Here is a 14,334-nt window from a genome sequence, read left to right as displayed (position 1 = left end):
CAACTTACTTAAAAATGTCAGTTGGAAGGTCCTTTTTTTCTCCAACTTTTAGAGGAGTACTATGAAACCATATAGCAGATATTCAGAGACCAGAATTTTTAGACTGCAGTCTTGATGTCTGAATTTTTGAGAATAGCAAATTACACATTGCAAAGATAAATACCAGGCAGAATGATATTTAGTTTTACCTTGTAAATGCAATGTGATCAGTTAACTTTGTTTTTTTCAGGCAGTCTAGCTGTCTGTCATCTCCTCACTACTTAATTGTTATCTGTCCAAAATTGCACAGCTTTCAACCAGAAATATTTCTGCACTCAGGCTCTGTAAATTTAGCCATGTCTAACATTTCTTCTACAAATTGTTTTGGAATTCACTTTAACACAGTCTGTACAGTCGGCCTATTTTTCAGGAAAGTCAAACTTGTAAAGTTACGAGTGACAAATCAAGCTAAGAAGATATGGAACCAGTGCAGGTGTCTAACATATATCTTACACTGCCTGGAAATTAGTCATCAGCAATACCTGCCTACAATACAAGGTTTAAAAAACAACTTGTTTTAGGTGTGACTTGACAAGAGAATATCTCCTTGAATATTTGATGTTATGTCAAGTTATGAGCAAACTAGCCTGTGGAAGAATCTTGACTTACTAGGTTAACATGAGTGCTACATTTGAAAATCCAAGAATCTGTTTCATTTTGCTAAGGGTACACGATGAAATCCTTTTATGACACACAGTGGTGTTGCTTTGATAGCAGGCTGTATTAAGTCGTTTTATACTGTTATGGGTATACTGATTCCAGACCCATTTTAGACGCGTTCCTCGAGAAGTGTTGATGTATCTTTTGCTATTAACAGAGGGATTTCTGCCCAGTAAGTGTCTGATAATGGTAATGATGCAGTTTCTACAGCTTTGTCAAATATTACTGCTTGGATGCAGCTTGAAAAACTAGGCTGGGATTACTATGGCAGCTCTCAGAGGCCTTCTGTCATTAACCTGTTCCACATGGTATTTTTGTAAACCTTGTATTGTAACCAGGTATTGTTGAGGACTGATTTTCAAGCAGTGTAAGATACATGTTAGTTAGGCACCATATCTTCATAGCTTGATTAGGAAAACAGAGGCATCTACTTGTTATACTGAAACCAGCAGAATCTGAGTCCCGGTGTGCTACAGATGGTTGTTAGTAAATTCCGTAGCTTGTTGAAACTAAATCATTCATTCAGAAACAGGAAGGGGGGGGGAGTTTTCTTATATTGTTGGGAATGTGGCTGTTACATTGAAGAACAGACCCACAGTAGATAGTTGAAAGACAACTGCTAGGCAACCCACCTTCTTTCTGCCTGTTAGGTGAATGTAATTTGTAAATAATGCTCCTCATCTTCAGTCTCTAAAAACTAGAAGTCCATACCAGCTGTTCTGAGACAAATACACATGTTAACATATTTTAAAGCTCGACTAGAACAGCATCTTCACAATACATGAATATGCTCATGCCCATGCTCTATAACTGGCTAATTATCGTCCTTCATTCTTCTAACATTGAGCACAAAATACTTTGTCATTTTTCTTTTCACTTAAAATACTTTACCAACTATATCCACCAAACCCTTTCCCTACATCACCCTAAAACACATTATGGTCGTATCTCCCTGTCTCTCTTCAATCCAGCACTATAATACTCCCCAACTCTCTCCTTTTCTACTATACCCCTATCCCTCTAAGCCCCTTAATGTCTCTCCTCTCTTCTTTACTCCTGAACTACCCTAAACATCCCCTATCGCTTTCTAGTCTCCTACTCTTAAAACTACAGTCACAAAAAAAAAGGTTTTAGTGTGTATTTCCTTGATATGTAAAGTTATTATGTACTATGAACTGCTGTAATGGTTATTTATTTCGTTGACTATGTATTGCTGCATTTTGTCATGGTGTGTACTCTACTTTTATTTTGAAGCTTTTCTCTCTGGGCCTTCTCTGAGAAGGGGCTATTCAGCCCAGCCAGACCTTCCCAGTAAACAAAAGCAGATAAATAATAATCTGTTGACCTTTGTTACATTTATAAAACTCAAAGCCTGTTGTTACAGCCCATGTTTATGCAGAGTTTCTGTGGTAAAAAGGAAAAGTCCTCTTTGGAAAAAATTGGGAGGGGGGGCACTGTGAACCATTTTCATGTTTCAAATGCTGCTAGAGAAGTAGAAGCTGATAGAAGCTCAAGGAGTGATACAGGTACTGTTGAGAAATTTTGTACCAACATCAGACTAGTGAAGGTAAAAATACTAATTCTATTGTTACTAGTTCCTGTAATACTTCTGTCTTGAAGAGAAGCAAGTTATTCTGCCCCATTGAAGAAGACCGGTAGAATCAGGCTTGACTGTAGGTGTTTATGATGCATGGTGCTTCTGAGGGCAGCTTCTAGCTGAAATTCTGAGGAAAGGTTTTTGAGGAGTGGATATGTTTAATGTCTGTAGTTTTAAGTGTGACATGACAGACTCTTTCCCCTTGAATATTCATGGTATGTTGAGTTGTTAAATTATGATTTTAAGTGTGACATGACAGACTCTTTCCCCTTGAATATTCATGGTATGTTGAGTTGTTAAATTATGATTGTTCTTTCAATCTCATTTCAGAAATGGGTCAACCGCGAGATTTCCAACTTTGAGTATCTTATGCAGCTTAACACTATTGCAGGCAGAACCTACAATGACCTCTCACAGTATCCAGTGGTAAGACCTTTTGCTTTCTTTCTGATTATAATGTTGACCTCTATTTGAGAAACATTCTTCTAGGATCAGTGATGCATATGTTCATCTACTGGCCTTGTTCAATGTCATGGGAGTGAATGGTCTGCCGACACTGCTAATGACCTGGTTTCGAGTAGTTTCTTTGGAGGGTTGTCATGAATTTTGGAGGTTTGAGTAGCTTTCAGGAACTTTTCTGCCTTAAGGGGATGTTGTTGGATCTTGTATCTAAATGTCTACCTCCTGGTGGAGACAGTTGTTCGATAAAAGTCTGTGCCCGTATCTTAGTGATAATGCACACATACATATGTAAAGCATTATGCTCTTGCTTGCTGCACTGCATTTGTTACATACCAAATAAAGGAATACCTCTACTGTATAGTGACCTTGTGCCACCTGTTACCCATTTCTAACTATCCCCAGAAGAATAACTAAGACAAAAGAGCCAGAGGCCAGTAGAGACATGTGTCACCAATAAAGGCACAGAGACATTCTTAAAACTCTTTGTACACTATCAATGTGGCTGAAACCTACAGTGTAATACCGTACTTCTCTTATTATTTTTTTATTTTATATCATCATTATCCCCTCCTTTTCATCCATCTTTCTGCCTCATTGGCTTTCTGAAGATTTCTGCTAGATGGTCATTGCTTTACTATGATTGCCCTGCATCCTGCAGGGACCCATTGTGGGATGGTAAATGTCCCAAGCAATTAAACCTCATGTCATGCAAATTGGTAATGGATAGCCAGATTTAAGAGGTTACTGTAACGTGTTCCAGAGAAGTGTGTAGTCTCTGGCACACATACCTGCCATTCCAAAATGGCTTGTTAATGTTGCAGATGAGGTTTAAGTCCTAGATTGGGTAATTTTAGTACTATTTATTTTATGAATATGCAGCAGGGCCGTCAAAGTGGGATAGAGGATGCCTTGTATGTCGGGCATAGCTCACTTCTCAGCAGTCTGTAGGTCACAAGAGTACAAGGCTAGAACTTTGAGGCAGTCCTGTATTCTTTTTGTGAGGAACTTTTGTGGACATTCCAGTTGTTGTATATGCCTGGTCAGGTACATACTGAAGGGGGAATTGTGCTCACTGATTTATCTGATGAGAGCTGAGTACAGTGGAACATAACATCCTTGGGCCTAAATGACCTACCTTTGCTTATAAGTTGTGCAGTATAGATTGATTTCTTACTGTCATAGACATGTGATAGTTGAAGGCCAGGTTAGTGTCTATTTATGTGCTCAAGTCCGTGGACTACTGTGTCTTCTCTAAGGGGTGTATTATCAATGTGGTAGTGTCCAGCAGTAGCCATTTTTCAAAATAATATTGTTATTTATTTCCTGGCATTTAGTTTTAGACCATGACTCTAGCACTAGTTATCAATTTATGTCAGGCATTCTTGGAGGGTATTTATGTCTCTGGGGGATTGTATAACTACACCTAATTTGCAGTTGTCTGCAAAGTTAATTAGCCAGTGGCCTTTGATGTTGGCCTTGACTTCTGATAAGTAGATACCAAAAAAGGGCCAGACCTAGCACAGAGCCCTGAGGGACTCCGTTAGTGACAGGTCTCTTTATGGAGGTAGACTCCCCTATCCTAACTTCATGGGTCCTAACTGTGAACCAGCGGGCTATCCAGTAGGTGTCATGGGTTTATACCTAATGTATTGAGTTTGTCTGTAAAGACCAAGTGAGGTACAGTGTCAAATGCCTTGGCCAGGTTGATGTAGGCTGTGTGCACCATTTTGCCCTCATCCTTTGCCTTAGTGACATCAGAGTCCACCAGGTTGAGATGCATAGTGTGCCCTTGACAAAACCTAATTTGGTTGGGTCCATTGTCTAAAGGGTTTCCTCTGTCATGGTTTTATCAATTCCATGATTCTTTCCATGGCATTTGCATACAAGACTATTCAGACATATGGGTCTATATTTGCCGGGGTCAGTAGATGGCCCGTATTTATGCAAAAGGATGAAAGTTGCAGTTCTCCAGTCACTTGGCACAAAGCCTGTCTGTGGGCTGCAGTTAAATAGTGATTCTAGTGTTCCTAATAGGTCATGTTTCATGCTATTAAGGAGTCATCCTGGGATACTATATGGGCCCATCGATGCAGTGTTTTTGGGTGTGGATAGTGCATTGAGGACTTGTTCCTTAATGATAGTTGGGAGAATTATATTCAGGGATATTTTCTGAGGGGCATCTGGGGGGAGAGGAGGGTTAAAACTGGAGCGGAATTTGTCATTGTCAAAAGAAAAAATTGAAACGAGTCGCATCTGCCTCAGGTGATGAATTTTCCTTTATTAGCAGTGAACCAGATTGCACAGCATGTTGGCCAAGATGTCCGGTCTGGACTGATCTGATCTGATCTGATCAACTTGTTTACTGACATCAACTTTTATACTGCAAGCAAAACAACTTTTTGTTACATTTCTGACCGTTGACAGTTGGCTATGAAAAACATATGTGGTAAACATGTTTATCACAAATTACCTCAAACCCACAGTTAGTACAGAATGTTCAAGAAGTACAAAATGTTCAATTCAACAACGGTAGCTCAAATTTTCCATGACACACAGCCTGCCCCAGTAAATTAACTCTTACTCGGCCGTGCGTCCTTATCCCAGGCTTCACTGAGCTATAACCAAATTTCTTTATTCTGAAATGCAGAAAACAGATATCATTCAGGTTCATAAGCAATGCTGCATTTTGTTCACAGATGAGGCCCATCTTTGATAGGCATATCCCAACAAATAACATGTTCACTTTGCAAGAACAGGAAAAAGACAAATAACAGTATGTTTTAAAACCTTTTCTCTTAACATTTCCCCCCTGAAAACACTTTTATTTGTCTTTTATTTCAGCAATATATGGTAAAAACTAAGTTTTTCTTTGCATACATTACTTCATTGGCAAGACAAATTTTTAAACTTCAACAACATTTGCAGAGAGTCACATTTCAGTGTATTCACTTTCAACAGTCTGTTGCAATTGCTGGTACATCGTCTTCGTAACAGCAGTATCAACCAGTCTTTGTAGAAGACCTCTGATACAGGGTATACAACAACAACCACATACCACCACGATAGCCACAGCGACTCCAACGGACACCAGGAAACTGCTGATGAGATGACTCCATTTTCCAAACCACGCTTGTAGAAAATCTGTAAAGGGATTATTTACCCCAGAGGTCTCTGCCAATTCTTCGGATAACATCTCCAAACCTTTCAAAGCTCGAGTGATACTTCCATCAGGCGCAGTGTTGTTTGGAATATATGTACAACAGAAAGTCCCAAACATCTTGCAAACTCCTCCTTCTTTGGCCAGGAGCATATCTAACGCAATTGATTCTGCCATGCCACCTGCTAAGTGGCCTCCAGTTGTTCAGCAATTCCTTTCAATGCATCTTTGGTATAGTTCACAAAACGCTGCTGGTTATAGTAAATGTAGTTGATCCAGTCCACATTCTTATTAGGTTGAATCCAGACAAAGATGGATGTAAAACCAGCTGCTATTTGGTTTATTGCTTTGTATTCATCAGGTACGCCTCTTGGTACGCCAATGCTATCGATGTAGACACCGTTATCGAAAGATTGCTTCGGTGCCTCTCTTTTTCCTCCTACTCAACCACTTCGGCTTTATTTCAAGTTCACTTACGAAATTGCTTGCTGGAACTGGGAAAATGTGGAATGGCAGAATTAACTTTACAAGTGCACAAGTTCCCTTCCAGGGAATCGTAAGCCTTGATCTGAGTTTGTTGTCTCCAGATAACCACCATACGTCTGCTAAACTATGAGTTTGGTTCTCCAGAAATGGATTCCCATTGCCATTCACAGTAACATTGCAATAGTTCTGTCCCATATTGCCATAATTTTTCCCTGTGCCATCTCTGGAAATGCACATATACGAACCTGGATAGGAAATCGCTGCAGGCAGTTTCTCAACTTTGCTTATGACTGGAAAACGCTGAGTTTCATCTTTGCATTTATCTTCAGTTTTGTTGAAGAATAATTTCAACAGACACGTTAGGTTACCTTCATCTTGCATCAATGGGACTGTTGCTGATTGCGGTTTACCTTCAGCACAAGAAATACAGTTCTCACGATGTGCTTCTCGGGTACTATATCTAAACCAAGATAACCATTCATTATGGTGTACGAATCCCGTCTCGAGTAACAATTGTTCTTCTTTTGTGAAGGCAAAATCTGCTTTATTTGTAGCATTCTTAAGGCTTTGTACTTTAAGTTGGAGGGTCCCCAAAGGATCAGTTCTAGTTGGAAGAGACACTCCGATTCCAGAAACTCCTGAATCACTTTCTTGTGGTGACACAATGGTTATAGTAACTACTCCGGTACCTTGGAAATGCGCAATTTTTATTCTTTGTTGCCTGCTTTTATCTTTCTCTGGTATCACTGCACAACTTGTTTCCCATCCATTCACATCTGTTGACCACCAAACACTTGACCAGGACGTACAGTCTATTGCACAAGTATTTTGCACGAGTCAAGAAATTATTATTGTTCCATTTAGAACAGTCCAAAATTCCTTCACAAAGTTTCACCTTAAACACATTAGTAACACCTGTTTGCGATTGCAGCACCACCATTCCTTTTTCTCTTGCAACTGTTCCTTCTCGTATGGACATATTTACTTTCGCCACCAAAATCATCATCATGTGACAGTTCAAGTACCAGTTGAACATGGCCATCCTCCCTAAGGACTACCTCGTGCCGTTGGTTTCTTCACTGGGTTTGAGACGAACTAACCCCTATTGGGCTAATCCCCCTTTGTAGCCAGACTTTGCGCTCAGAGGTCCGGTGGAGTTTGACCAATGTCAATGGCAGAAGGAAGAGCCTTGAGTTTTTTACAGTGGGTGATATGAATCCACGAAGTCCTCTCAGCGATCTTTACAGCCGTAGGTGTCGAGATAAGTACTTGGTATGGGCCTTCCCACCTGGGGGATGACCAATTCTTTCTCTTCACAATTCGGATCCACACCCAGTCCCCGGGTGCCACGCTTAACAAGGTTTCATTTCTGGAATCTGCAAAGGAGTCATTGGTTACAAGAGATTTGACATTTAGCAGCTTCTTCATATAATCCGCTAGATCCTCACCCCCCCCTCACGTTCTGCTGGCAACAATCCTTGCCACTGCGGGACGTAATATGGTCTCCCAAACAAAAGTTCAAATGGTGTAAGTCCTTTGTAGGAAGGTGAGATTCGCATGTACAGGAGTGCCAACGGAAGGCACGCAGTCCATGACCTATGTGTTTCTGCCAGTAGTTTGCGGAGCTTACTCTTCAAGACACCGTTGTGTCTTTCAACCAGTCCAGCTGATTGGGGATGGTAAGCACAATGATTTTTGAGATCAATTTGAAACACTTGACCCAATTTCTGAACAATCTGGTTAACAAAATGAGACCCGTTATCACTGTAAATGTGTCTTGGTAGGCCAAATCGGGGAATTATTTCTGTAGTCAAAGCTTTGCTACTGTTTGTGCATGCGGATGCTTCACTGGAAAAGCTTCTACCCATTTAGAAAAAGCATCAATAATGACTAAACAGAACCTTTTTCCCTCTGAGGGTGTCAATTCAATAAAGTCCATACAGAGTGTGTGGAATGGATATGGAGGGGTAGGGAATGCCTGCTGAGACTTCTTTACTCCCCCCTGAGCATGATACTTTGCACATAATAAACAAGATAAACAGAATTGCTTTGCATAAGTTGAAAACCCTTTACACCAAAACACCTTGGACACTATTTGAATCATCGTCTGTACTCCTACATGGGCAGGTCCATGGCTAACCAATGCCGCATACCTAAAAAGGTTTGAGGGTAATACCATTTTGCCATCTGATGCCCTATACAACCCACTCTATTGAGTGATACCATATTTTACCCAACGACATGTTTCCTTCTGTGTCGTCAATGTTTGCATTACTTTTAGCGTCTCTAAGTCTAAGAGGTGTCTGGGCTCCAAATCATTATCATGTAAAAGCAAATCATTTTCTTGAGCTGCCTTTTTTGCAGCCACATCAGCAAGGGCATTTCCCCTGGAGACAGGATCTTTTCTGTTGGTATGTGCAGAACATTTACATATCGCTATCTGAAGTGGTAGTTGCACTGCATCTAACAACTGTAAAGTTAAATCTCTGTGATTTATTGGTTTGCCTGTCGCAGTAACCATTCCCCTATTCTTCCATAGTTGAGCGAAAACATGTACAGTGGAGAATGCATATTGACTATCTGTATAAATTGTCACTTTTTTACCCTCCCCCAAGGTACAAGCTCGAGTCAAAGCCACCAACTCAGCTGCCTGTGCAGAATAAATGTTTGACAATCCTTTTGCCTCCAAAACTTCAGTTTCTGTGGTGACAGCATACCCTACTAGTGTTTTTCCTACAGTGTCTTTCTTTGCTGATCCATCTACAAACAAAACGAGATCAGAATCTAGCAACGGAATATCCGTTAAATCTGGTCGGGGAAGTACTTTGTCATGAATGCTCTCTAAACAAACGTGTGGAGTACCTTCTTCTGGAGTCGGCAAAAGTGTCGCCGGATTAAGAGTAGTACAACTTTCTATTTTCATATGAGGCTGTGTCAGCAACACTGTCATACACGACAAATGTCGACTAGGAGATAAAAAGGTTATCTTATCTTGCAAAAGTATAGTAGCCACTGAATGTGGAACCCGCAATTGTAATGGGTGAAACAAAACTAATGATGCTGAGGCTTGTACTGCCATGGCGGCCGCCACTACAGCTTGAACACAATGCGGCAATGCCCTTGCAACAGGATCTAATCTGGAGGAGTAGAAAGCTATCGGCCTCTGTTTATCCCCATGTACTTGTACCAGAACCGAAGTCATATATCCTCCCTTACAATCAACCATTTGTACAAATGGCTTAGAATAGTTCAGAAAACCCAAAACAGAGGATCCTGCTATCAATTGCTTAATTCTAATAAATGCCTGTATTGCCTTATTTGTCCACTGTATATTATTCTTAGCCGCCATGGGAGTATCATAGATCAGTGTGGTCAATGGCCCTACTTCCTCAGCATAGTTAGGGATCCAACTTCTACAAAAATTAGTCACACCTTAAAAGGACATCATCTCCCGCTTAGTCGTAGGCATAGGTGCCTCAAGAATTGCTTGTTTTCTTTTGTTCTCCAATTGTCTACCTGCCTGCGAAATTAAATAACCCACGTACTTTACTTGTGCTTTCCACAATTGTAACTTTTCTTTATTTACCTTATGTCCTTGCTCAGCTAAAAAACTAAGAAGGGCAAGGGTATCCTTTCTACAACTTTCCTGCGTGGGTGAGACCAACAAAATATCATCTACATACAACAGAACCTGGCTTCCCTCTGGGGGAACAAACTGAGCTAAATTCGCAGCCATTTCTTGTGCGAATATTGTCGGACTCTCACAATAGCCCTGTGGCAATCTGGTGTATCTTTTACCTTGATAAGTGAATGCAAACCAAAATCTACTCTCCTTATGTAGTGGTATAGAGAAAAAGGCATTGCTTATATCTATGACAGAAAAATATCTGTGCTGAGGTAATAAATCATTAAGTAATGTATAGGGGTCAGGGACCACCGGTGCTCTTGGGATCACAGCCGAATTAACTGCTTGTAAATCCTGAACCAACCTCCATGACCCATATGGTTTCTTTACAGGAAACAATGGAGTATTGCAGGGCGAATCTGGGCATTCAACAAGAATTCCTACCTGTTTTAGCTGCTCAGTGACTGGCTTAATTCCTTCCTCTGCTTGTTTACTTAGCGGGTATTGGTGCTTACGAGGTCTAAAACCTGACTTTGGAGTTATACAAACTTCACCTGCTGTTTTCATCAGTCCTACATCCCCTTTAGCTTTTGACCATAAATCTACAGGTAAGGCACTTAACGCACTATCTTCCTCTTGAGTTAGGAGGATTTGTCATGCCATTTCTGTTTTGTCATCCCTGAGGTGCACACTTGGTTGTGCCCAAGTCACCCAATTTAATCTTTTGTACCTGGATCTGTTGATCCTTCAACTGACTTTCGGACATTGTGTCCCAATTTGTTACCTTTTTCGCCAAATCTACCCAATGTGTCCCCACCGCTTTAGTAATTGAAATATGTGGGCTATAACCTGAGCGATATAAAGAACTCATTTCCTTGGTCAAAGTACAGGTCACTACTGTATTACCTTGCTTATCCCAAAACATATCATTCAAAATTATCCTTGCACATTTGTGCCTAAAGAATTCTTTTTCAAATTCTTTATCCGGACCAGGGGCCTGTCTGTAGTACATAGTACAATGTAAGTGCGCCAAGAACCTGCGTGACCCGCTCCTAGATTTACTTAAAGCTAGGTTGATCAAATCTGTATCAACCCTCCCCGGCCCGTTTGAAATCAAGTCCTGGCTATACCAGTAAAACAAGTCTTGTACTCCTTGTACCACCAAGCCATCCGCTAACCTTTTCGCCTCAATGCCTTTAGGTGTGGGAATTGCCGCTATTCCAAACAAATGCATCAAATCTCTTCCCAGCAAATTAACTGGACAAACTTTCGATATAATTACCCTACACCTAACAGTTTGGTTTATTTGCAGATCTGTGAACAATAGAGGATGAGACAGTGGTTCCTTATAGATTTTCCCGTTTGCCGCTTTCACGAGGACAAACTCATCTGTTTCGCAGTTCAGGGGTAGAACTGCTGGACCCAAAAGTGTACGCAATGCACCTGAATCACATAAAAACTCCATTTTCTGTCCCTCAATCAAAAACTCTATCATGGGTTTTTGATCCAGATGCATAGCAATACCCAAATGTGCCAGGTTTATGACTTCACAGTCACAATCCCGCCCTTCCTTAATTTCCTCGGTGTTCTGACATTCATCGCAGAGAGTGTCTGCCTCATCATCATCACAATCATTCTCGCTTTCTTCTTCTCTACAATAATCACAATAATGAATTTGGCGCCTTCCTTTACTATCATATAGTCATGCGGAGCCCTTGTTCGTAAGTTGTGGGGGATGTTGCCACTCTTCGCAGTCGGCAGCAAAGTGCCCACGTCTACCACATTTAAAACATTCTCCACGTTTTAACCTCCCCTCATATTCATCTGAATGTCCACCCTGTTTATACAACGTGTCCCATTTCGGGCCCCCACGTCTTTGTACGCCACCACGGCGCCCTTGCCCCCTTTGGTCCTGTACCAAAAATATACCACCATCATCCTCTACTGCTAACACTTGTACTTTCTTTTTCTTTTTTAAATTGAAATGTCACTCAGCATGCCGTGCATATTCAAACAAAGGTTGCAGTCTACATGTTCTGTGATCAACCATATGCTTAGTTATAAAACTATTTATCGGAGCCTTACAACCTTTAAGAAAAGCGTTTTTCAATTGCTGTTCGTACGGAGTATCAGTAGTCTGATCCTGCGGAATCATCATTCCACAATGGTTATTGAACACTTCTGTCAATCTTACAATATAGTGATCTACAGATTCATCATCATTTTGGATGCACTGATTTATTACTGTTCAATCTGCTCTTGGACGCCACTTATCAGAAATTCTCTTCAACAGATCAGTGAGTCACGTGTCTAACACCCCAGAATTATGCTTTAATGTAGTGCCGTCATCTGCCTTACATGTCCAAGTACCACAAACTAAGTGCCAATCTGGACCCAGGATTTGTCGCACTACTTGTTCTACTTCTAAACCATTTAGATGATAACTTAAACGCATACCAACTATGTCCTCAGAAAACTTTTGAAAATTAACCTTGGGATGAGGAATACCATCCGTAGCTCGTTTTATATCCTCTTTAGCCCAGGGACGATAAACTAAAATAGTTGGCTCTTGTCCAACATCCCCTGCTTGTGGGTTTGCAAGTTGCATTAAGGGAAGGGCTTCTGAGTGGTCAGAAAGTTTAATGGCCCAACGTCCTTGCCCTGCTGGTCCCGACCTTAACTGCATAGGTTGGTCTACCTGTTGCAAAGCAACCTTGGGTACTACGGGAATTTGTGGGTAAATTGGAGGGGTCACAACGTTTCCTTGAGCAGCCAATAACCCACCCTGCTGTACAGATCCCACATCTTCAGACTGATATTGAGGAGGTTCCGCCGGTACAGCAGCAGCAATTTTCCCATACGGTGGGGCAGTTGCCTGCCTTTGTACCACACAAACTGTATGCTCATCCTCCTTATCTAAAAATAAAGCTACTTTTCCACTTGGCACCAGTGATCCCTTTTGATTTATTTTTCTTTTTCCTGGCACTGTTTTTCTTTTATAGCTTGTTTATTTGCCTCTTCTAACCATTTTTGTGCTTGGGGAAATCCCAATTGTCTTTGTTTTTTAGTTCTAGTTCCCGCATCTCTTTTCAAATCTCTAACCAATTTTGCACAGGCATTCTTATTCAGTGTACCATCAAAATCATATCTCGACTTCCACTTTTTCAAAAATTTAACATTATTTTTGTTTAAACCTTTCATATACTTAGCATCAACATTTAAACAGGCATCACTCTCACACTTGCAGCAACTCGAACCCATGTTTCCCCTAGATTTCTTATTTTACCTTCCCCTTTTTTTTTTTTTTTTTTTTTTCTTTTCTCAGGTATTTAGGACTGTATCAAAATTATTTTACAGGGCTTATTATAAAATGGGACTATAATGGGTGACCCTAACAAAATAATCTTAACAAGTAATCCTACCCATCCTTAACTAAAAATAAAACCTTGTCGACAAGATTAAATTAAATTAAAAGAAAATTATTTTTCATCCTACCTGAACCAGATGAGACTCCGTTTCCCCTTTTCATTCAGAAACCGTCCCTCAGATAGGGATCAGAGAGCGGCCGGCCTCTTTTTAACGACAAATCAGTCGGAGGGCTTTCAGTCGAGGGAATCCTAAGATGAGAAACCCTCACCTGCACAGGTTTTTCGGTCTCTCTGTCGGTCTGATCCGTATCTTCGTAGAGGTTTCCGGTCCAAAGGACCAAAATGTCAGAAGAAAAAATTCAAACGAGTCGCATCTGCCTCAGGTGATGGATTTTCCTTTATTAGCGGTTAACCAGATTGCACAGCATGTTGGCCAAGATGTCCGGTCTGGACTAATCTGATCTCCTCTGATCTGATCTGATCTGATCAACTTGTTTACTGACATCAACTTTTATACTGCAAGCAAAACAACTTATTGTTACATTTCTGACCGTTGACAGTTGGCTATGAAAAACATATGTAGTAAACATGTTTATCACAAATTACCTCAAACCCACAGTTAGTACAGAATGTTCAAGAAGTACAAAATGTTCAATTCAACAACGGTAGCTTAAATTTTCCATGACACACAGCCTGCCCCAGTAAATTAACTCTTACTCGGCCGTGCGTCCTTATCCCAGGCTTCACTGAGCTATAACCAAATCTCTTTATTCTGAAATGCAGAAAACAGATATCATTCAGGTTCATAAGCAATGCTGCATTTTGTTCACAGATGAGGCCCATCTTTGATAGGCATATCCCAACAAATAACATGTTCACTTTGCAAGAACAGGAAAAAGACAAATAACAGTATGTTTTAAAACTTTTTCTCTTAACAGTC

At 40.6% G+C, this 14,334-nt stretch overlaps 1 protein-coding gene across 1 annotated transcript in view; it reads left to right on the top strand.

Annotated features, from left to right (window-relative positions):
* Positions 1-14,334, top strand: part of NBEAL2 (neurobeachin like 2) — a 3,059,867-nt gene that overhangs the window by 2,483,798 nt on the left and 561,735 nt on the right. The window contains exon 39 of the mRNA XM_044066003.1: positions 2,627-2,722. Within this exon, the coding sequence (XP_043921938.1) occupies positions 2,627-2,722 (96 nt within the window). The remainder of the gene's footprint in view (positions 1-2,626; positions 2,723-14,334) is intronic.

Source organism: Protopterus annectens, chromosome 3.part0, assembly GCF_019279795.1.
Source record: "Protopterus annectens isolate FY-2018-M chromosome 3.part0, PAN1.0, whole genome shotgun sequence".
NCBI lineage: Eukaryota > Metazoa > Chordata > Ceratodontiformes > Protopteridae > Protopterus > Protopterus annectens.
This window is presented reverse-complemented; position numbering and strand designations above follow the sequence as displayed.